The sequence below is a fragment of the Struthio camelus genome, chromosome W (assembly GCF_040807025.1).
Source record: "Struthio camelus isolate bStrCam1 chromosome W, bStrCam1.hap1, whole genome shotgun sequence".
Taxonomy (NCBI): domain Eukaryota; kingdom Metazoa; phylum Chordata; class Aves; order Struthioniformes; family Struthionidae; genus Struthio; species Struthio camelus.
In genome coordinates this window covers 49,167,282-49,191,349 of record NC_090981.1, presented here as the reverse complement: position 1 = coordinate 49,191,349, position 24,068 = coordinate 49,167,282, and the positions used below count along the sequence as shown (strand labels likewise).

The 24,068-nt window shown below is 41.5% G+C and overlaps 1 protein-coding gene across 3 annotated transcripts in view; it reads left to right on the top strand.

The window, feature by feature from the left end:
* LOC104146859 (mitogen-activated protein kinase kinase kinase 1) overlaps window positions 1-24,068 on the top strand; it is a 107,813-nt gene that overhangs the window by 26,791 nt on the left and 56,954 nt on the right. Inside the window, exons 3-4 of one of the 3 annotated variants that reach the window (XM_068924376.1) lie at window positions 10,170-10,222; window positions 16,318-16,451. In XM_068924376.1, the coding sequence (XP_068780477.1) occupies window positions 10,170-10,222; window positions 16,318-16,451 (187 nt within the window). Of the gene's footprint in view, window positions 1-10,169; window positions 10,223-16,317; window positions 16,452-17,096; window positions 17,595-24,068 lie in introns of those variants that run through there. The other 2 variants (XM_009679109.2, XM_068924375.1) reach the window with 2 other exon arrangements.

Here is a 24,068-nt window from a genome sequence, read left to right as displayed (position 1 = left end):
GTTAGTAGCACAAATCCCCCTTTTTGTTTGTTAGGATAGGTTTCTTTCAATTGCTGGTTTCACAACACCAGTTTCACAACACTGAAGCAACTCACAAATGACTCTGTCTTGGCGACAGTTGTTGCTATTAGTTTACATTTCCTTCTAAACATTGCTAGAAAACTAGGGAGGAGAGGGGTTGCTATAAAATAGGTTTTAGTAACATTACCATTGAGTTAGATAGATAACGTTATGAAACTAACACTTGTCTCTGACAACCTTCTTTATTAATTGCAAGAATTTTATAGGAGGCATAATGGATAAATCTTGATGCTACTTCAAACTTCTCAACCTTTTTCCCACCAAGTACATGAGATTCCTGGGGCTTCACCACCTGACCGGAGGCAGATAGGATAGCTGAGTTGATGAACATGGAGTTACGTGACTGGGGCCATATCTTTGAATTGAAAGTCAAGAGAAGGATAGGTTTATAACACTCCAATATGTTTATAACAAGGACCTGTCCATTTTTTGCCTGCCCTCCATGGTGAGTTTGTATTGGCCCTTATTTTCCTGTAGCTACAATAGCCAGAGGATTTCCTGTCTCTCCGAAGCATGCAAATAAGGTGATATGTTTGTCTGCAGACATTAAACTAAATTGTTTTTCTTTTTATTTACCGACTGCAGCATTATAAGTCACAAGTATGAACAGTGCTGTGGTGACAGTTATTTGTATTGCCTTCTGCAAGGTCTTTGATGTCTTAATCTCAGCTAAACTAACTTTTCTTCATTTTGCCTTCAAGTCAATAAGATTTTGAACTACATTTAAATGCACATAGACATAGCCTTTTTTAAATAGTTCAGAGGGCAGCGAAGAAAAGACACTTCTGATTTGGAAGGGTCTGCCACTGAAGTGATTATTGAAACACTGTACATGTAGTTCTTATGCAACTTGTTTAAACAAAGGTCATAAAGTCTAAGTAGATTCTCTGTTGCTTAATGCTGTTTATTGGTTATAGTAGCAAGGTATAGTAGCAAGGAGGTTTGGAAGTTGTTCAAACAGAAATGAAGGTGACTTCTTAGGGTCCCACTGTTCTGTTGCGAGGTCAGACAGGCTGTGTCTGGCCCTCTCACCAGCCTGTGCTGGCTCATCTAGCTCCATAGGGAAGGAATATGACAGTCTAACACGCTCCCTGCCAGTACAGCCCTGCTATTAGTTACCTTCAGACCCTGCCGATCGAAACTCCCAAGCATGGCAGCCACACTGGAGCTGCTGGCCAGGTGGATGGCGCTAAACTTTGTGAGCCACCAGCTGACCACCCCTAGCCTCAAGGCACCATTTAAGATCAGCACTGCACAGTGGAGAGAGCAGGGTATCAGCACGTGGGGGAGATAGTCCCCTTCTGCAAGAGTGTGTCAATGCAAGGGGAGTAAGTCTATGCAGAGCTCCAGAAAAATGCCAGGTCTCCCAGGCTTCCTCTCAGTGACTTCGGTACTGGACTCTGCTGGGACTTGGTCCTGCCAGGGACTTCCGCAGTTGCCATCCTTTGCACGCGGATGCTGCTGTCTCTATTGAGGCTTTTGTTAGGAATAATAACTACTAAGAAGGATCCAAATGCTTGCAGGGCCTAAGGCTGCTGCTAAGCCCATCTGACAGAAGGTAACACTATCAGTGTAGGGACAGCTGGTCTTATCTCCCTGTAGATAACAGTGACTGAATACGTATATTTGAAATAAGTGGACCAAATTCCATTGATGTATTAGAGTGGGGCTCTGGTTGCACATCAGGACACTGTCAAAACATGGTGTGGTTTTAGAGGTATCAGCCACAATCTCTGGTTCCTGCCCCCTGGGCTAGAAATTATCATCTCCTCAGTCATGCCAGTAGCTACTGGTGCTCTTTAAACTTACTGTGCTTATGATCCGACTCAAAAAATAACAAACAAACAAACAAACAAAAAAGGTGACCATTAAAAAAGTTCTGATTCACCAGGGGAAAGGCCTAGCTCAGGATAGCTGACTATGTCCCTACTGACTGCTGTTTGCCCACTTCCCAATTGCAAGGATGGCTGTGATGTACACAAACAAGCTGCTGAACCAGCCCACTTTACAGCAGAGTTTGAGGGCAAATGCCATGCTGTAATCTGTGGTGCTCTGGCAGCTGATCCGTGAGCAGCTTGGCCTTCTGCGCGCTGCCAGCAGCTCCTGAGTCGCCAGCCTAAGCCAGGCATGTCTGCTTGGGAGTCAGGACTCTTGGCAGAGTTTATTTGGTTTTTAAGCAGGGTCATTTCGCAATTCTGGTTTAGAGGAGCCATGTAAGAAACTGAACAGGCACAAATAGGCGGATGGCAGTCTTTGGGATGTTGAGACCAAGTTGCTGGGCTCAGAAGCTCGGTAATATCTTGAACAGATCTGCTCCCAGCAGATTGGTCCTGTGCAATGGGAATCCAGTTGGGATGCAGAGGGAACTTTGATTAGAGCAAAGGATTTGAGTGTAACACAGCCTGTGATTCAGAAGGCTATAAAAGGAGAATATATGCACTCTCCAGTGCCAGTGTTTGGAGGTTTATGCTTCCAAAACTTTCTTGTTTTCATGAGGTGAAAAAAAAATCACTGTATATTAAGAAAAATAAAGTAAAAGAAACTAATAAGAAATATAGTTTTCTTTAATTTGAAATTAAGCAACAAAAGAGCTTTCTTCATACTCCTACACTTTAGGAAATGTTAAATGTGAACAATTAGAAATCCATGGGCTATTTCTGCAAATATTTATTTGCAGAAAGGTCTTTCTCATGCATATCTTCATTTCTTGTATGGTATTCTTCTTTAAATATATATTAGTGTCACAAAGCCTACTCATCCTTTTTCCTTATCAAAATGCTTTAAAGTATCTTTCAGAATTTCCAGCAAAAATATGGTTATTGAACTTGGTATTTCACTTAATTTTATTGGACGTCCAGTTTTCTTGATGTTTTGCATCAGGTCATTTACATGAGTTGTTAGTTTGGCAGCTGGTCTTCATTTGATAATACTATGTGCAGTTGCATAAAAGGATTTGATACTATTTATGTAGCAACAAAAAACAGCAGGACCCTTGATTTACAGTCTTGAAAAATGCCTACTCTGCATTTATTGCTATATACATCATTTCCTTTTCCAGCACCACCTCTTTTTAGCATCTTGCTGCTTTTCCATATCTAAAGTGATGATTTCTAAAGTTGTAAAATAACCATGACAAATCCAACTTCAACAAGAAGAATTCGATTATGCTAGTGTTGATACTGTCTCCTTGTGACTTTCTATTGATGTATACATATTTTTTCTGGTAACTGACTGTTCTGTGAATGAGCTTATCATGAAACACTGAACAAATACCATTAACTTTCACTCTGAGCAAAACAACTTTGATAGCTTTAATAAATGTCGATCCTGATTCTGCTTTATTTTCACTCCAGGAACTGTTCATCATGCTGACTGCCTGCTCTGGGAAAACTGAGCAACATACAAAGATTATTTGCAGTTGTACAGAGATATATGGAAAAGTTTGAAACCAAATATATTTAAGGTGTCCCCAAAGAAAGACCTTGAACTTGAGCACCCCCTTTGCTTAAAAAAAAAAGTTTACCCAGTTTACAACTGCAGGCAGAGCATAAACGCCCAATAACCTAAATGGAGCCAAGATTTCACTTTTCAATAAGAGCTCTCCAGAATCTTGTGGATGTGCCTAGTAACAGACTTGAGCAGAGGAATTATCTCTGTGGAACGACTTCTTCATTTCAAAGTCTGACTTTCTTTCAAATTAGAAAAATTTATTTAACACTTCAAGTTAAAAGCGTAAGCAAAAATTTCAGTTGAAATCAACACAAGCATTTTGTTCAAATCATTTCAAGTCTGACTGTTGCCTGTGTGATCAATTTATACACTATAAGTAACTTAAAATGCATAGGAAACACAAATTCAGAAAACAGCAGAACAGAACATTTGGACAGTATCAGAACTCTTCAAGGGCTTCTTTACCCCCCAAAAATTTAGCCAAGTAACTACATTGCAAACACTGTTTTAGCTGTGATTATCCTTATGGGTAAATAACGGTTCCCTTAATAGTTTCTGCCTGGCTTGAATTAGCAGTAATTTATAATGTATATTACTTTAGAAAAGTGGTGGCTACGTATTAACTATGCCCAATATAGCATATAACGTGGATATTTGTACTTTTCTTGCTTTCACTTCTTCCCTGTGACAACAAACATAAGTGCCTTCCCAGGTCTAGTAAGGGATTAACGATTAACAATAAAATGAGACCGCAGTATCTTTCCTGTCACATCATCCTTCTTGAAAGTTAGCCTTCAGCAATACTAAGCAAAAAGGTAGGACAAAGAAAGGGATACATATCACAATGCCTGTGCTGATCTGCAGTTTCCCCCCTTTTCTTGCCAAGGGAGAGAAGAACTACATCAAGTCTAGAAAAGGGTTAAGTGTCATTTGTAACAGGAACTCACCTTCTTGTCCATTGGTAAAATTGGGTTAATGACTGCGACCTATTTGTAAAGTGTTTTGGCATCTCCTTGTATATAATATGACAGTTAACTAATATACAAAACAGATGATTTCCTCTCTTACCATAATAGATGGCATACCATTATAAATCCCATGTTTCTGCTTCTGAGATCAAGAATTTTACTAAGTTGGCCAATTCTGCAACAACTTATCCACTCTCATGCTTTCTTAGATACTATAAGCCAGTGTAAGATCCATTGCATTCACACCAAGTTTAAAACCACAGGTCTTGTAGAAATGAAGTTCAAAAAGGGATTTCTTGAGGTTATCTAGTCCAACCTCCTGCTCAAAGCAGGACTATTGCCAGCATTAAACCAGGTCAGTTGTGGTGCTGTCTAGCTGAGCCTTGGAAACCTCCAAGGATGGAGATTCCACTACATCCCTTGGTATCCTCTTCCAGTGATAGAGGAAGAAAGTTTAACACAAAAAATACATGTTAGCAGCCACTAGCTGTCAGCTCAGTGTTAGGACTGCCCCACTGAAAAAGTAAACTAAGCTTATCTCTGAATCCTGAAGGCTGGATGGAAAATGGGGTGGTTTCAATACAACCACTTTTATTGCTTCTTGCTCCTTGTTAAATTTGCTGCATGCTCATACTTTGACTGATTTGTTTACTGCTATAGCACTGGCTTTTGGCTGTTAGGTTTTTTTAATCAGCTGAACATATCTTTGGGGCAAACTTTTTGTGGCTTCATTTTGATGGAGGAGGAGAGGTTCTAGACATTTTACAGATGCTTTCAATATTTTTATGCCTTGGAAGTAAGTTCAAAGAGATGGAGGCTCTGTTAGGAACTATCAATGTATTAAAAATACTTTAAAGTACATTAAATAAGGCCTATTATTTTGCAATATTTTAAAGTCAATTGTGACTACTGTGAAATCAATGGTACGTCATTACAAGGTTAGCAGAAGTGTGATCCTCAAAGCCCAGTCATGGCAGGGAAATTTTGAAACCCCATGTGTGTGGCTTTGTGGCTAAAACGCTGGATTGGATAGACCCAGGTTTTTATTCCCTGATTTCTATTTGCCCGCAATAGTCAAATCATTTCATCTGTTCCCCTTCTGCAAGACAGAGTAAATGGCAGTGACCTACTTTACAAAGTGTTTTAAGATCTATTAATGAAAAATACTAAATGAGAGATTTTGCTGATATTAAATGCAAGGCCATGCCTCTTGGAATTACTCGGGAGTGCTCTGAGTGTTCATACAAGGGATTGCTCTGGTTTACATATGTTCCTTTAGAAAGTGATTTAGTTAAATCAGTACAGCTTCTGCACATAGACAAGGCCAAAGAAAAAGCCTGGAGCAATAGTATAGGGGAAAGGGAATATCTTTGTAGGTCAAGCAGTGCAGAGCAAAATTCTCTGAAGCAAGCGTTTTGGTCACAACCAGTTCTCAATGGCTTTGACCTTCTCCTGTTTTTAACTTGGTATCACCAAGTTAAAGCAAATGAATGTAATAGCAAATGAGATCCAGTCTTTTTACCTGAAATTCAACCACATGTTATTCTGCGCTGCAACAGAAACCGTATTTGCAACTTTCTACAGAGCGTGCAGCCATGGAGGATGATTACATAGAACTAAGGAACAATCTGCGCCAGATATGGACTTCCTAGTATATTTTAAAGTAGGGATGATTCATTTTGGCTGTAGTCCAAAGCCTGGGGTGGGAGGGGAACTCAGCCTGAAGGATAGATAGTGTTGTCACTGTCATCCTTCCTCATAGTTTTGTCTGGAACAGCTTAAGAGCCTTTTCAGCAGAGCATGCTGAATCAACTCATTCTTAGCCAGCTCTGTTCGCTTTTTGCTGAGTTCAGTGCCGGCAAAGAGGAGGGCGTGACCACCACAACCTCTTTTTTCGGTAGACTTCCTAGCTCCTTTATCACAGTTTCTACTACCTGGACCGAATGAAAACTGAGCTCTGTCCATTGTCCAATGTGTTTTGGCACTGCAGTTGTAATTTTGGTGCTTGTTCTTGAAATGCAAAGAAAGCTATGCTATTTACTATGACATTTTGTTACAAATCCCCTTATCTAATTCATATTATCTAAAAATTATTAGAGCTTAAAAATATTAATGTGTTTTTTCTAACTGTAACAAGATCAGAAAGTAAGCATACTACAATTCAATGACCTGGATGAATTAATTTTATCCTGAATGACTTTCTATAAATTTTGTAGGGAAGTGCCTGTGTTTGCAGCAAGGCGGGTTAAACATATTCTGCTTTAGATAAGTCTACAAGGATCCCAGTAAGAGTATTTCAGTGCTTGAATCAGAAACAGTATCTAGCCAACCTGGTATGTTACTGTAATCAATGGTATGCTGAATAAGAAACACTGAATAAAGCACTAGATCTCTGTCTTCAGGACACTCACTGACGAGGCAAAGAGACAGCCCAAGCCATGGCATGGAAGCCCAGTAACTCCTTCCTCTCCTCACAAGGAGATGTGCCTGTGCCTGGTGACCGGAGCAAATGATCTGATTTGGTCTCATTTCCAGCTTACACCATGAGTTTTCTATCTGATGTTAAGCAAGTTATTTAGCTTGGTTTGCTTTCAGACTGCTGTTGTACGAATAAGTCTGGAAATTCAGAGAATGACATGTTGAAGTTGTGGGGCAGCCTTAACCCTCTTCCCTTGCAATGAGTGCTTTGTGATATTGTTTAAGCAGATCTCTTTACCAGCATTAATACAATATGACACTTACCTATCATTAGACACATGGGATGACACACAGTATTTTGATTTATTTTTACTTCATGTGGAAAAATATCTTCCATTTTTGAGAAGGTTCTTCTGATCTTCGACTTCACACAGGAACAAGATCCAGAACCCTTAAAGCTGGGATCTGGTCAAGAGGGAGAGTATATGGGCTCTACGTGAGTATTGCCTTCACTGGGCCCAAAGACCTTAGCAGGAAAGGGAACAGCATCCTTTCCTGGGCTGTGGAGCTGAGCCATCTGTACTGTGACCGGCAGTCTCCAAAACCCTAGCTGAGATTGCAGGGGTGAACAGAAGTGGACAAATTTTACCTCTTTGTAATTTCAGAGCCTTCATGTATCTTCTTCCAGACCAACGAATGCCAAAATACTCAGTAAATCATGTGGTAAGCTTCAGCTTATTAGCAAAGTTTTCATTCACACTTTCCCATCTTCTGCAGCAAAACTAGAATGCAAGACATCGGAGGAATTCAGACCTACGACCTTCTGAATATTCACAATGAACCCACTCCGAAAGCATCATGCACTTCAATCTCAGGAAAGCTTTTGTTGTCTTTGGTGTGGTTACAATTACTAAAATAAGATAGTTGGAATGCCTTTCCATGTACCAACACAGACTACGAACACAGTCACATAGTTCTGCAACATGCGTCTGACATTAGATCTACTTTTCAGTAGATCTACAGTTTCAGGCAAATTCATTCACAGGCTTATAAAGCTACTCTAAGACACATATATGAATCCCTATTATTCTAAACAGTAGTTTCTTATCTCGTGCTTCGTTGCGGGAAAAAGATAGAAACATTTTCTTCTCATACCTACAACTTTGGCTTTTATGACATCATCAAAATGCATTGGTATTTAGCTTCTCTTCTTTCAGTACTTTAAAAAAGGGGGGAGGAAGGAGACAGGAGCTGATGCTACCTACCTTTCTAATATGCTGTCATTAGAGAGAGTTTTAGAATCAAAAGCTAAGAAATAAAGATAATTTTAAGAAATAAAAATAATTATTATTTACACAGAATGTTATGTTTATTGACTAACTAATGCACAGGCTCACATGAGGCAGAGAAATACTGCTGTTTTATTTTAGACATGAAAAGGTAAATGATTTGTTTTATGCTACTCATAGTAGGGGAAACGTCGGGTTTACAAATCAGGTTTTTTGTCTCCCATTCCTGCAGTCATTTCCAGTTGGCCACATTCTTCCTCACAATTTTCTGAAGTGATACTTTCCAAATGCTTTGCAGCTTGCTTCAAACATTGGTTAATTCAGGATGGTGAAAAGATGAGTTGTGATGACCTTTGATATCTAGATTCTCATGTAGTAGTAGACTATATATATTTGGGCATCGGGCACTACAGAAGTACATATCTGATCATTGTGATGAAACTGAAGGTTCACAAAAACAAAGTCAAGTGTTGAAATTCCAGGAGGATTTGTGGAAGTGTGGAAAGGAACAAGGACTCCATTAGTCAGGGAGAGAAGAGGGTATCTACTGATTAATGATTCAGTGAACGGTAATCTACTCTATTAAAATCTAATTGGTAGGATAAGAGAGTAAAGAATTTACCTGAGGCTGATGAGGCTGTTTCAATATATCAAGAGAAAGGTACCTTTCTTTAGGGTTTAAGAAGTTTAATGCCTGCCTGTAGCTTAACCGACATGGAGAGCCAGGCTTTCCTGATACTTAATGTAAAATATAGCTGCAGTCGTGCTTTTGCTGAACTAAAATCACATAAATCTGAGCTCTCTGCAAAAGAGGGAGAAGGTATATATATTGCCATAGTTTGTAGTAATGATAGGGAGTTATATAAAGAAATTTAGAGAGTAACCCCAAAAGTTTTAGTTGAAGGAACAGGAAAATTAGACAAGGAGCTAATTTTAGCTTTATTTAACTTCTTCAGCCCACGTTTCATTTTTATATTTAATATCTCTCCATATTTAAAATGTAAATATTTGCAGTAGAATGGGTATGATCCACAAGATGCAAGGGGCCTGCAGTAGTTCCTATAGTAGACTGAAAGGTGTGTTACCATCCTAAGAATGATTCTTAGGTTAGAGCAAACAAACTGTTACAACATCAAAACTCCAGCGCTCAATACATAAATACATCCATATACATTCTTATCATGGATAAAAACTAAAAAGAAGATTATTCTTTTTAATATAATGCAGAAAATGCCTGCAGCTTTATGATTAAGATGTTAGATGCCTAATGAAGCTAATATAATGAAATTGGTATTAACATTTGCAGATAAAATCACCTCCAAATCTTGTGTCTAGGGCATGAGAAATTAAGAATAGCAGCTCAGTTGTATTCACTTTCTATCAAAATTCAAGGGAAAATAGTGATACCTACTTTAGTAATGATCTGACTTGCATTGTTAGCACCACGCACAATAAATGTGATTATGGCACAGTTCTTGAAAAGCAGTTATACAACTTACAGGAAGTGGTTTGCATGGTCAATATGTTAAACAGTAAGTAGTCAGTTTTGCTCTTGAGACTTGCAAGTTATTGTTCGGAATCTGAAAAGTTTTGGCTTAAACCACAAAGAACATTTCCTCTGATGAGGAAGACAGACAGGCAATCTGTCAAAATAAATTATGTATCCTACCTTGGTAAGCATTGAATTAATGCCCTCCCCTAAGTCCACGCAAACATCATCAATTAAGGTCATTCTTTGCTTCTCAAGACCTCTCGCAGAGAAAATAGATACATCATGTGAAGTTAGCTCAATTTTATATCCTACCATGTTTTTAGGTTTCACCAGCAGGATGAAATGAAATCAGTAAAATTAAAATGCAATGTGTAAGAACAGTCTATTAGATAAAAAACATTTATATGTTATACATCTATTTATAGTACGTATGTGTATTTATCATACATCCTAAGGAATTTATTTTTGCAGATGTCAAAGATGATCAGCTACTTTCTGTGATTTCAATATCTAACCAAATGAAGGTAAGTATGTAGAAAGCTGCGGATTTGTTTACTGATGATTCATTCATAGATGAGATTCATTAGTTTCTATAAATGTCATAAAAACGCAGATGATTCAGGCTTGGCAAAGGAAGCTATGGTATAGGGCAGCAAGAGCCCTGCGAATGATAAATGAACCCCAGGAACAACAACCAAATTCAAGAAGTATTTTTATACTTTGGAATACATAGTATATTTTCTGAAATCAGATCTCAAGGTGGGTAATTCCTGTGGTCTGCAAAGACATATTTTATTTTGTTGTATTTCTTACGGACCTAGCTACTCATGCTGTATAAAGGCAATATATTTGGTTTTAATACCAAACAAACAGTAAGACTGAAAAGTTGCTTTTCTCAAAATTCTCTGGTGCAATATTTCTTCTTCCAGGAACACTGCCTGGGAAAAGTTTTCATGACTATTGGCCTGCTTTTACATGTAGTTATGCATGCACAGGAGAGAAAACTGTTGAAGTAATACAGCATTGAAAACATTTTGTCTTAGGATAGGTAAATAATTAATATTCATGTCCAGGCCATCTTTGGAGTTGGAGAATGTTTATTTCAGATGACAGCCTGAGACACTGTGATCAAGTGGCTCTGGAAACGCTACTGACATGGACTGACACTGGCATGCAAGCAATAAAGCAGTATTGGACAAAGTATAATTGCTGGAGGGCATAAAATGTTTAAGAGTCTAAGAAAAACATGAATAAGCCTTTTCTAAAAAGGTCGATATAGTAAGGATCTGGCTATTTGGACACAAAAGATCAGCAAATTCCTAAAAGTTAGTCTCTATAACTATTTTGAAGGTCTATGGACTCTGGGACATCATTACAGGAAAAAAGCTATTTGATTTGCTTCTGCCATGGTGCCAGAAAATTGACAGGCTTGGCATGAAGGAATCACACGATGAAGCAGGCACTAATGTCACTGCAGGATTTTCTTATTCTTTCTGACAGTTGTGAGGACCTTGGCACAGTGTCCATGCTGGATTTAAGAGGAGGAACAGCACTGCCGCCATTGCTAGCCATTATGAAAGCATACGGACAATACTACTAGAGGGGCAGGGTGGGATGAACAGAAATGAAAAAGAGAGAAAGTGTCAGGCAGGATGCCACCTTACTGTATCCAGAAATGATTATTCAGACATACCCTGGCACTGGACACAGCAAGTAGGGTACTCTCTGAAGGGCGTACTTGGCAGTTCCTTGCATGTCTGGTAATTATCTAGTGAGGCAATTGTCCAGAAACGTACTTGTCAAACTGTGTCCTTCTAATCTGCTACCCTTCTACAGCCTCCTCATATAGCTTGTGTGGTATAAGCTGAATACACCCATAGCATTAATCTGTGGGTTCTCAGCCCACAGCCATGCCGTGACACACCAACAGGACTTGGCCTAGTTTTTGTGTTTGCTGATGGTTGATGTTTATGCTATTGTCATGTTACTGTCCTCTAGTAACTGAAGTTTATTGCTGGTGTTGCGTGATCCTGCTGTCGGCAGAAGAAGGATGAGAGAGCAGTAGACAGAAGAAAAGAATAACAGAGGGTCCTCTTTGGTGGGAGGGTGGAAGTGGTCCTTCTTCCATCCTGACCCTACATGCTCCCTTTCGCTTTCAGTTGGTTGCCATATTCTCCTTAGAGACCAAAATTAGAGTGCAACTCTTGCATCTGTTCCCCTGTAATTTGGAAATCTATAGCTCCCAATGGAGAATGGCATCCATGGTGTATTAATAGCTGTGCTTATTCCCTATGCGTTTGTCTTACAGGACAGAGCAATAAGCACTTAGACTGAAAGAGACATAAGAACCAGCGGTAGCAGCAGGGTAAAGGACAACCACTAGTCTCCTGAGTCTGAAATGGTACAGTTGCTTTCCCTTGGAGAGGGCAGTGATAGCAGTGTTTGCAGTAGATGTAACTGTTGATCAGGACGGGAGCTATGTTGTCAATTTAGTAGCCTGGAAGAACACCAGAAAAAGAGCTGGTGGCTGCAATAGTTTCAGTCGCTCTTCGCAAGTGATGTGCAAGAATAGGTTTAATGGTCTTGCCCACTTCATTACTCTATTTCCTCTGAGCAAAAGATCATTTGGAAACTTAACAATATTAAATCCCTCAGCCTTCTAACAGGCTTGTGGTAGGTAAATATTTTTGTTATCCCGTTACAGGTGGGAAAATTGAGCCACAAAAGCATAGTGACTTATGAAGGGTCAGAAAAATCCTCTGTAGCAAAGCCAGGAAGAATATCCACAAATTATCGACATTTTAAAAATTATCTGAGATCACAAATTGAACTGATTTTTAGTAGTTAACACAAGTTGCACAAACTGCTGACAAAAAGTCCCGGACAGCAGATAGACTTCTGCTGCACAAGGACTGCAATGTAGCTTGCCATTTGCTCCGTTCCTTGGCTGTCTTCTACACTTCTACTGCAAACCCTTTGGGAACCTTTTTACCTTGGATCATATGGTGCATGGAGCAAAAGGTTTCCCAGTTCATGACTAGATGCTACAGGAAGAAAATGAATAACTATGACAAATATTACTAGACAGTACAGGGCTGTTAGAAGAAAATCAGTACTGTCAATACTTAAAGAGAAACAGAGAACTGTGTGCTTTGGCACAAAAAGGAGGCTTTATTTACAGCTATTTTCTTACATAATGTGTCTAACAACCAGGTCAAGATGTAGTCTTAAGTTTTGTTGATCCAGAGAACATTTGTAACAGGATTTCATTTCTGTGTGAAGCGAAATGTGAAGGAAGAAACCTTTAAATGCATTTTCCTTGGAAATCAATGCTGAAATTAACAGGCACAGCCAACAAGAAAAACACTTAAAAAACAGTAAGGCTAGACATTCCCCGTCTATGTCAACGTCTGAACTAAACACAGAGACGCTCTGTAATAAATTCTGTTTCTCCCTGGCTTTCCCTTTCTTGAAAAGTTACATAGTAACCTGGTTTCTGAGGTGGAACTGCTTCTAAAAGGCACACCTGTTACACTATGAAGTAAGAGCTGAGAGTCAGCAAGGTGGAAAAGTATTTTTAAAAGCAACAGAGATGCCAGCAGAGTCTCAGCAGGTCCTTGCAAACAAGGACCAAAAGGACTTCAGTCTCTAGGTCCTCATTTAGTTGCTTGAGTTCTCCCTTATATAGAGAACTAAACAGAAAAGAGTAATGGCTTAGGAACAGGTTTGCTTCCCCTTTCTCATAATGGAAAGAATGAATGGAAGATCGAGGTGGGGATAACTCTTTCTACACAGAAAATTAAAGAAGGGAGAATCTAGTTTGTATACCGTATTATCACACTTGTTGCATGTTTAGTCAAGACCAGAAGCTATGGACTGCGTTATCTCTCTGTGTTATTCTGCTTGTAGATGATGATGCCTACTTTCTGTATTCAGAGGCACGGCAGATTCCTATCTCTAGCATGTTGAAAATCGTTGGTTATTCATGACACTGTTATAGGTTTTGTGCAACAAGGAAACTCCTTGGCTTGCAAAAACTTAAGAGTGTTCCCAAACAGAACTTTCTTTGTCTAGAACAGTTGATGTTCCAAATATTGCATGATGCTAATTTGAGGCTAAAGGCTTCTGTTTCATAACAAACCCTGGGTGCCGCTACTTACGACTTAGGGGAAACAGGCTCACTGAAAACTGCTCTAAGTTTCATATTACCCTCCTGAATTGTATTTTAAATTAGCCCATTGGAACTCAGCAATTTGACGGCCTAAGAAAGAATATGTGCAAGAGGTAATTCAATATATTTTTTCTCAGTGCTTCAGTAAGTTTTATGCTTTTTACAGTCAGACCCACTCATAGTCATTACATGCAAAAGGACTTTTAAGAGTAGATCACAAGAAAACACCTAAGTCAGAATATTCAATTAATGATCTCAGAATTTAGTAATTCTAGTAGCGCCTCTACTATATAGTGCCTCTGTATTCTGTATAAATCTATGCTATATAGAGGGACTGCCTTATCTAGCACTCTGGAGTGTAGCATGGCAGGTGTTTCCTTGTGTGCCACTGTGTTCCCCCGGTCAAGGCAGAGTGGAGAAAAAAGCATTTGAAACAATAGGATGAATATAAGGATCATAGGTAAAATATAATTTCTTAGAATTGTATTTCAGCCACTAATCAGGGGATAAACAGCCCTTATAAGGCATGCCATAGATTCTTTAATGACTAAACAGTGAAGGTCTTTCCATCTTCCATCTTATTCAAAAATTAATTCAAAACCTTGAGAGTACTGGCCTTGCTCAAGTGGCACAGTAGCATCTTAACAGGGATGGTGACAGCACTTGTCCATGTTTAATTATTTCTTACACAGGTGCCTCCCCATTGACCCTGAATTTCAGGTTTTGCCCTGTTCTTCTCAGCTGCTTTTCAGAAAAAAATTTCTCCTTAGTACACATGCACATTCCTTAGTACCCACTTCCCACTCTGACATTTTCTCTCTAATTTCCCAAGTTTCCTTCTCCTTTAAGCTCTGCTGGAGCCTTAGCATTCTGGGAGATCTGTCCTCTGGGATTCTGTTATACCAAAAAGATGTGCATGCATTCCCATCTCCTGTACCTACTTTTTTCAGAGACTTACTCTTTTTCTTCTCTGTATCCCTTTCTAACCAAATGACTGCTGTTCAAAGGTGTATTCATTCTCCATGTGATAGATTAGGCATTAGAGCGTCTTGTAAATTTGCAAAGTTGCTTTTCTGTTCAGGCTATTTTAAAGGCATAGGTTCTTTTTCTGTGAATGTGAGTTATGGTAGAGAAGAATATATTGAAAGGTAGGATTGTGCACTTTTTTTTCCTGCGGAAGACTGAAGGACCCTGTGTAAATGCAGGTTACACTGCCAACAACTGGTAATAATTTGAGTTCATCTCAACCATCTGCTTCAGAATTTGCATGCAGCTAATCTCCTCCCACTTCTACAAAGCACATACCACTCTGGTCTTCCACTCAGGCCTAGTTTGGGAACCTGCCAGAAAACTGTCCCCAATTTTTTATCGTTGTGATTTTAAATAAGAAAAATATCAAATATTATACTTATAAAATTTGGGATGAATTTCCCTTTAAATGTATATCCCTTTGCGGTGCATTACAAGAGGATATTTAGATGACCCATGTATCCCAAAGGTACCCTACTTACAGCATGACAATGAATGAAGCTGACTTCCTCGCAGCATCCTTCACTGAAAAACGTTCATGATAGTGTGGTCATGACACTATCATCTGGGTTGACAGATCATCTAAGTGATTCACTTAGTGTGACCTTGAGGCCTTGTGTATACTGATACTATTCTGCACTTATATGGAGTACCATTTGACAGTCATCTCTGCCTTTTGCTTTTACAAGTCTGGAGGGAAAGAACTCTTTTCTAATGTGCTCTTCGCATCCTTTAGCAAAGATAGTCTACATTTAGGTCGGCGTCTGATTAAATATGTAAGGCAAGAAAGAATCTGCTTCTGTTAGGAGGTACTTCTCAAGCTACTAGTGCTTCAGATTAAGGCAGTGATCCTAGCAAGCTGCCACATTAAATATTATTGACAGACTAGTTAGTTAATGTTACTCTTGGGGGACATGGCTGAGACTTCTGAGAAACAACTCTAAGCTGCTCAATTAAAAAAAAAAAGAACAAAATTCAGTGACTTTTACTATCTCCAAAGTCCTATCAAACCAATAATGACTTGGTACACACAGCGAGATTTAGTTTTCCTCTTCTAGCCACAGGCTACATTGGCATTCAGATACAGACTTCTTCCGTGACAGCAAGAAAGCACCTTTCTGATAGCAACATATCCCCTTCTGCCGCTGCAAAATTGTAAGCCCCTTCTCTAACAGCTCAGAGAGTGAAGGCAAAACTATCCAATTGTGGTTGAGTGGAAACCTAGACCAAGAGTCAATTTTACTTGGACCTCCCCAAGATTCTGGTCATGTGATGTCTCCTGCCTTTCCTCTTTCTCCCAGTCTCTTGGGAACAGCCGCAGCGATAGGTATATTTGGCAGACTATAGGCTGAACTAGATGCGTCTATGCACGCACATATGGAAATAGGTGTACTCCGAGACACTAACGCTTCTAAGTAGTTACAGACATGGAAAAACATCAGACGATGGGTGCAGCACCAGCCACCAAGTGAGGGCAACTCAGAGAGGAACCTTGAGGTCTGCAAGCAAAAATGCACAGTGAATTTCGTGCTGGTCCCGAGACCAATGAGCAGGTAAGCCTGGGCAGAGCGGCGGTGTACCGGCGGGGCTCGCCGCGACGCGCCAGGCACCGTGCAGGCGTTTTCGGTGCGAGCTTTCCACCTCCTCTTCTCTCGGCCGGCTCCCTGCTCCTGAACGCGGGCCCAAGGGAGGGAGTTGGGGGTACGGCCACGACAAACGGCCGCCGCTAGCCGCGTGGTGCCGCCGCTCCTGGTCCCCGCTGGGGGCACCCGCCTTCCCGGCGGCGCCACCGGAGTCCCCGGCTCTCTCCTACAGGTGGAAAGAGCCGCATGGGGGCCCAGGCGGGGGCACCCTCATCCCCCGGCCGCCGCTGCCGACGCCGCCACCGGCTCCGGGGCGCAGCAGGTCCTGCCTCGCCGACCGGGCCGGGCCGGGCCGGACCTGCCCCGGCCGCTGCCGCGAGGGCGCGGCCCGCTCCAACCGCCAACACCTGCACGGGGCGGGCGGAGCGGCGCGGCGCGCGCGGCCCCGCCCCGCTGCACCTACCGGCCGCCCCGCCCCGCGCCTGCTGCCACCACCAATCCGCGCCCGGCTCCCACCCCCTCCCTACGCCGTTTGCGCAGGCAGCGCCGTTGGCGCAGCTAGTCAGGGCAGTAGCTCCCCCTCTCTCCCCTTCCTCCTCCTCCCCCCGCTCGATGCTCGGGAGCCTGATGTGACCCGCCAGAGAAAATGGCGGCGGCGGCGGGGAATCGCACCTCGTCGTCGGGATTATCCTCGGGCAGCGGCGCGGAAGCGGCCGCTGCCGCCGCCTCCGGGAGTCTGCAGGGCGGCCCGGGCGCGGGGAGCGCTGGCGGGAGCTGCGGGGGGCTGCTGCGGGAGGCGGGCGGCGGCGGCGGCTGCCGGGAGCAGCGCTCCGACTGGAGACGGAAGCAGCTGCGCAAAGTGCGGAGCGTGGAGCTGGACCGGCTGCCCGAGGCGCCCCTCTTCCTCGCCGCCGCCTCCTCTTCCTCGTCCTCCTCGCCGGAGCCCCCCGAGACCCTGCTGCTCCACTACTTGCCCGGGCCGCGCTCCAGCCCCGCCAGCCCGGCTGCCTCCCCCAGCCGCTGCGCCGAGCCGCTGGAGCCGCTGCCGGCGGGGAGCCCCGCGGGGACCGACCCGGCCGCGGAGAGGAGGATGGAGCCGTCGCCGCCCGCGAGGTGAGGGGCGCCGGGCTGCGAGGCGCGGATCGCCCCCGCCGCCGCGGGCTGCCCCTGTCCCTCCCGCGGCGGCGGCGGCTGACAGCAGCCGCGGGGCTGCGCCCACGCGGGAGGGCGAGCGAGGGCTCCGCGGTGCCCCCGGGCTGGGCGAGGGCGCGCGGCGCCCTCCGCCGGCGCCCGCCGTGGGCCGGGAGAGCGGATGCGGCGGCGGCGGGAGCCCCGAGCGGAGCGCAGGGGCCGGCGCGGGCGCCCCGCTGCCCTGCCGGGGTGCCCCGGGCAGCCTCCGGGGCCCGGCCTGGCGCGGGGGGGCCCCGCACGGTGGCTGCCGGGGTGCCCCGGGCAGCGGCGGCGCCCGCGGGCCGGGCGGGAGCTGTCAGCGCGGGGCGCGGCGCCGGGGGAGCAGCGCGTCCCGGCGGCGGCAGCTGGCGGTGGGGTGGGCCGGTCGCTGCCGCTGCGGGCGCCGCGGCTGTGCGCGGCCGGGGGGGTGCGTGTGCGCTGATTCTCTGCCGGAGCGCTGAGAGCCTTTGAAGTTTGAATTTGTCTCGGTGGTTGAGGAGCCGGGACCGGATGTGTCAGCCATTCAGTCCCGGTGCGACTTGAAGCCGTTAACTCTTCCAGCAGCTCTGCCGCCGTGGGTGCCAGAGCGGGGTGCGTTTGAAACGCGTCTTGTTCAGAGAAGCAGGGCTCTCTCGTCCCTGCTGTGCTTGTGCTTTGGGTAATCACTAAGTACCTTGCAACTTTTGTCTCTTTCCTAGCAGTTTATTAAACAAAATTAAATATTAAAAAAAAAACACCCTGACTTCTCCGAGGACTTATTTTGATTTGAAGCAACATGATATTGCAGAACTGATTTCTTTGGTCAGTGATAAGAGGGGAAAAGGTTTTCAGACGTGATTATCCACTATTTTTCTCAGAGAGAGAAAATTAACTTTATAGTTGTTTAGTCTAGATGATACCTTTGAAGGGCTTTTTTCAGTGCCCGTGTATTTGTAGTCCTTGTTTGCCTTCCATTTTTTATTTGCTAAGTCCAGTTTCTTGAGGTTGCATTGAACTGCTTATATTATGCATATTTGACATACATAGCAGTATTCAGCATGAAAGTGAGCATGTCCTTGGTGAAGCAGTTTCTTCAAGTGCTTCAGAGCACGTTTTAACTGTAATATGCACTTGCTAGCTCTGTTATGCCTGTGGGAAAGCACTGCAATAGTGATGTAATTTTGATGTGAAGTTGGTAATTTCATATGAATTTTTTGGTAAGGTTTCATGTGACATGATGTTAATACTAGGTCCTTAAACTACACAGTTCGAAAGACTTATTTTAATGCTGCTAACTAAGAGTGTGTCTGGCTAATTATTTAAGCCTCGTAAGAAATCTGTTTCTAGTTTGAACTGATGATTGTCTATTCTTTTTAGGTATGTCTTATGGCACTTAAAACCTCAAGGATGTCTTTTAAAATGTTAACGTATCTTGAGAATACTGTAATAAGAAATCATTGATGGTTTCTACACCTATTTGTATGCTGTTTATATGAATTCTAAGCATTTTTGCCAATGGATTTTTGGTCTAATTCTAGGGCAACGTAAGAGCTACTTGATGTGTTGTGGTCCTAACAGATAAGAAATCCTCCTGAAGTTATAGAAGGATTAGTAGGAAATCGTAGTTGTTTCAGGGAGAGAGGGGAAATCGGGTGCGAGTTTTAGTGAATGACTTGTGTTTTATGACTTTTAGCATCATCTTTAGTTGTAACCAGTTATATGACTTTCAAGGAAAATAGAGTCAAAACATACACTTAAAACAACTTAAGCGTTCTCGTGCCGGCATTCAGTGGGAGTGAGGCTGGATGTTAGAGCTTCAGGAAGGTCAATATATGTCATGACAATGCTGAAATATTGACTCCATCCTTGCTAGTCAGTTCCACAGCAGCAATGACAGAGTAGCTGTGGAATTTTTTTCTTTCACATGGACGGTTTTACTTATTTCCAGGACAAGTTAGTGTTTTGAGGACGTGTACAAGTTAAACCCCTTCTTCCTCCCCCCCCCCCACTGAAGAATGCTCGCTCACGTTTCAGTAGGAATGTAATAATTCAGAAAATGTTAAATGCCAAGTGCTTTTCTCTTTAATATTTCAGTGAGATAAGCTATTTTGAATTTAGCTTTTATCATGAGTATCTTCGAAAATATATGGCAGCATTAACAGTGATTATTCAGAAATATGCTATAAATCTTCACATAGAGTATCTCAGTAATTCTCTATGTCACGTTACCAGTAAACGGATGTTAGACAGAGTACTCCTTTGTCAGGCCATATAAAGAATTTAAAACATCTCTTTGCCCTTACTGTAATATTAATTAACTTGATCTAGCCAAAGGAGGGAAGTTAATGTGTATGTGAGTAACAGTCACAGTATATTATGCACTAAATAAATTTGTGCGTGCACTCGTTGTCCAGACATTCTTTATTTAAAGAGGCAGAGTGAAGGACATAATCAGAATACATTATGTGAACGTTTTCTATTCTGTTTTTAAACATTCTAGTTACACTTTCCTATAAGGATCTACTATTGCTTAAAAGATACGGTGCTTGCTCCAAAGTCCCCCTGTCAGTCGTCTTGGTATTACAGTCACTTTTTTTTTTTAATAGATTTTCTGTTTATGCTGGAAGACATGCATGAACCTTAGAATGAAGCTGAAAAGTTAAATTGACTCTGCTGTTAAGTAATAAGTAATGTAAATATAAACTTTTTTCTGTATTTTCTCAAGCATTTTGCTTGTCTCAGTGGTAGATCAAATATTTTCAGTAAAAAGCTGTGACTGTTTTAAGTGATCTTTTTGTATCCCTTTAAGGGAAGAAGAGTAAATTTAATAGGAAAATGCAGCTTCAACATAAGGCACTTCAGATCCTTTATTCTAGGTCTTGTACTGGCAGCATATTGATTTGGGTTATGTAAAAGCTCATAACAATTCAGTGATAATTGCAGTATGATTTCTTGTAACTTAAGTTATAACTGCTGATTTAGGAGAAATCTATGAGGGCAAAATACATCTCCTTTTGTGAGGTTCTTCTAAAATGTTCAGACCATCTAACTGATTTTCATTTGTGTCCGAAATTAATGTGGATGACTTATTAACTTACATTCCTGAGTACAGGATTTGTAATACTGCCAATAAACTCATTTTTATAGAAACAAAAAGCAGGAAATGCTGCGGTTCATCTTTTCTACGTACACCAACCATGTACTGTGTGATTTTGTGTGCAAGTTTGTGTTTGAAAATGTATATGCTAGATATAGCGGACTTGCTATGTAGTTCAGATGCAAGAAAACCTGTGTAGATCTGCTGTGTTTTCTGCAATTGCTGTTTGTGTTGAAGACTGGTTGAGACACTACAAACCCACTAGAAGATTGAAGTTTTGACTATATATACCAGAATACTAGCAAAAGCTTGTCAGTTTTGGATCCGTTTATCAGTCTGTGGAACCTTCATTGTTTTTTATCTCCCAAAAGAGGACAGAAATACATTAACAGTGCCCTGGATTGGGCAGAGGAATGAGGGGAGAGGAAGAATAGTTAAAACACAGCTCGATGAAGGTTTGAATTTTTCTTCACTGAAATGATAATGTTCTCAGCATAGTTGTCTCAATTCACGTAGTCAAAAATATAGCTTGTTTACCTTAGCTAAATATAGCGAAGGTAAATATAAAATTAAATGTTTTAACCAAGTCCATAATGCTGGATTTTTTTTTTTTTTTGCACTAGCTGCTTAAATAAGCCCCTAACATTTCTCCTTCCAGTTTAAGGTGAATACTAGTGTGAGAGAAACTTCACCCCCCTACCTCTTTGGAATCTTCTACATTCTGTGGCCTGAAATATTTTTTGAAGAGGGTCACCCTCTACAGTGTCTGATTTTTATCACTTTCGGTTATTGCAAGTGGAAGGGTTCTGCTTAAATGGTTTGATCTGGTATGGCAGTTTCTTTGTTCCTATGCAAAGTAAATAGATTGTAACTAACTAATATGGAGCTTTCTGTCTCGTTGGATTTAGTAATACTAAAGGTTCAGTCTTCACTGTCACTGAGAGGGAGTCTAGGTGCTATTCATTAAGATACCTTTGTAGGCATGTACCTTACCCAAAACTCAAGCATGTAGTCCAAGATGTTTTTTAAGATCAGTTTTTCCTTCTATATGGTGGACTTGAATTTCGCTCGATCTTTTAGTGTGCTGATGTAGTTGTTATTGTTTGAAGTTGGAGTAAAGGTAACCCCGCAGCTGTGCAAAAGCTTATGCTGGTGCACGAGAGAGGATGAGGCTGAATGGAAACAAATGATTGGGGGTGGGGTGACTGTGGGAATGCTTCTGTTGGCTTTTGCTGGCTTAAAGCATTTCGTGAAACTTGGCTTAGGTTTGTTTAAAATAGAAATATATGTTGCCACGTAATTGTTCTTCAAACAAACTTTTAAAGCTAGTTTTTAGCGGCAGTGGTGACAGAAGTGATCTGTTTTGAGTTCTGGAGTTTCTAACGCTAATCTTGGTGTTCACAGAGAATTCTCTGTCAAAACCCAAGGGTCATCTTATTTTACTTTTTATCTGCTCTGCTCTCACTTAAAACTCTAGAATTACAGTTTGTTCTTTTGACTGAGGCAAAGTGGATAGAAGCCTTTTAAGAGGTTTTCATTACTTGTCTCTAGGTGACTAGGAGAATGTTATTAAGTGGTAAGTTGCTTTCTGTTGCTTCCCTCCCATTTTATCTTTACTCCTAGCTGAGCACACTGCCTCCAGAACACTTCCTGTTTCCTGTCTGATCAGGACTGAGAATGAGAGAATCTTGCTCCATAGTGCATCATCTTGATTTTTTTTTTCTTTTTTTCTCTAAGATAGTTCTTTTTAGGATTTTACGTTTTTATTTTGAAGACTAGCAATTTTCTTGGTCTTGACAGCAAAATGTACAGAAAAAACAGCAGCTGTATTTACTTGATACTTAAGAATCATTTGAAATTGGGAAATGTTCACGTTCTGTCTGGAGACTGATGAAATGCTTTTCTGATGGTGTTAATAAATTTAATACATCTCCAGCTTTGATTAGAATACCTTAGCAGACCAAGATGAGTGAAAACTTTTCCGGATTTGCTGATTTTTCTGAAGCAGCCTAGATGTTTGACAGAATGTTTCAAAAAACATAGGATGATATGTGTTTCAGACTAAGTGAACAGAGTACTAATCCAAATCTATTACACTTTCACACTATTTCTCCTAGATCTTATCATTATAGAGGTTGTCTGGACTCATGGTTGTCTGGAATCATAAGCATGAACAATAGCCTTCTGAAATATTACTGTAGTGTTAAGTGTATTATTTTGTAACGGTACGGCTACTAATATACATAGTTCACCAGGTGACCTCTGTTCTCTTCTAGCATTTCTCATCAATAGATTTCACACTATTGATCGCTGATGCATACTTCAGCACCCTGTAACTAACTCCTAACTCCTCCAAGGTCACTATGGAAATCAGTGGCCAAACTGGCGATAGAGTACTGGAGAAATGGATTGTGTCCCCCTAGACCACATTGACATCTAATGACATTCTGTTTTCTGAGCTCTCTTCCATCCTTTTCTTAAGCATCCTGTCATCTTGCTTTTGAGCAAACTAAAATGAGTTTTTGCTCAGCTATCAGCAATGCTGTCAGCAATGATGATCAGGTCCCTTTGTGAATTGTTAGTTAACCCTTAAGGGTATGCAACTAAAACTTCTTATTTTAACCCACTGATATGCATTTCTTCTCACTTGTTATTTCTGTCAAATACACTATTACTACCCTGAGGATCTTTTTTTCAAGCTTATATCTTCAGAATTGTTTGATACTGATAGGGCATGGTATAAATATTTATAGCATTGAAGGGGGAAAAATCCAATTTACAAAGATCTTAGTTGGAGAAACAGATTTATTTTTTTTAAAAAATTATCAATGTTTTCCTCACGTTCTACTACCAGTAGATGCCTGCAGAATGTAAAGAGGAATTTTAAAGGACAGTGGGTAATAGGGTCTTCCCATTCCCTTCAGATAATACTTACCTGCCTTGTATTTGAAAGGGCATACAGAAGACATATATCTGAAATGTGTGATGAAACTTGCGTTGACATATGGTTTGCGGTTCGTGTAGAGTTTACTGACCTTGTCAAATGAAAACACTCTAACAGGCAAGTGTTTCTTTATTGTCATGATTAAGACAATATTTTAATTGCTTTGAATTAGGACAGTAATTTGCTGAATATGGACTTATAAAATTCACGTGTGGTCAGTGACAGTTTTTGTTTGTCAAAATATTACGAAATTTTTTCTTTACTTTATTCATACTTTTAGACTGCTGAGTGGTCTGATGTGGTGCTAATGTTCCTTTCAATTTTTCTTGTGTAGTAAGGTTTAACTTTATCGTCAGATATGTAGTCGGTATCTTAAATGTTTCCATAAAATATCTGA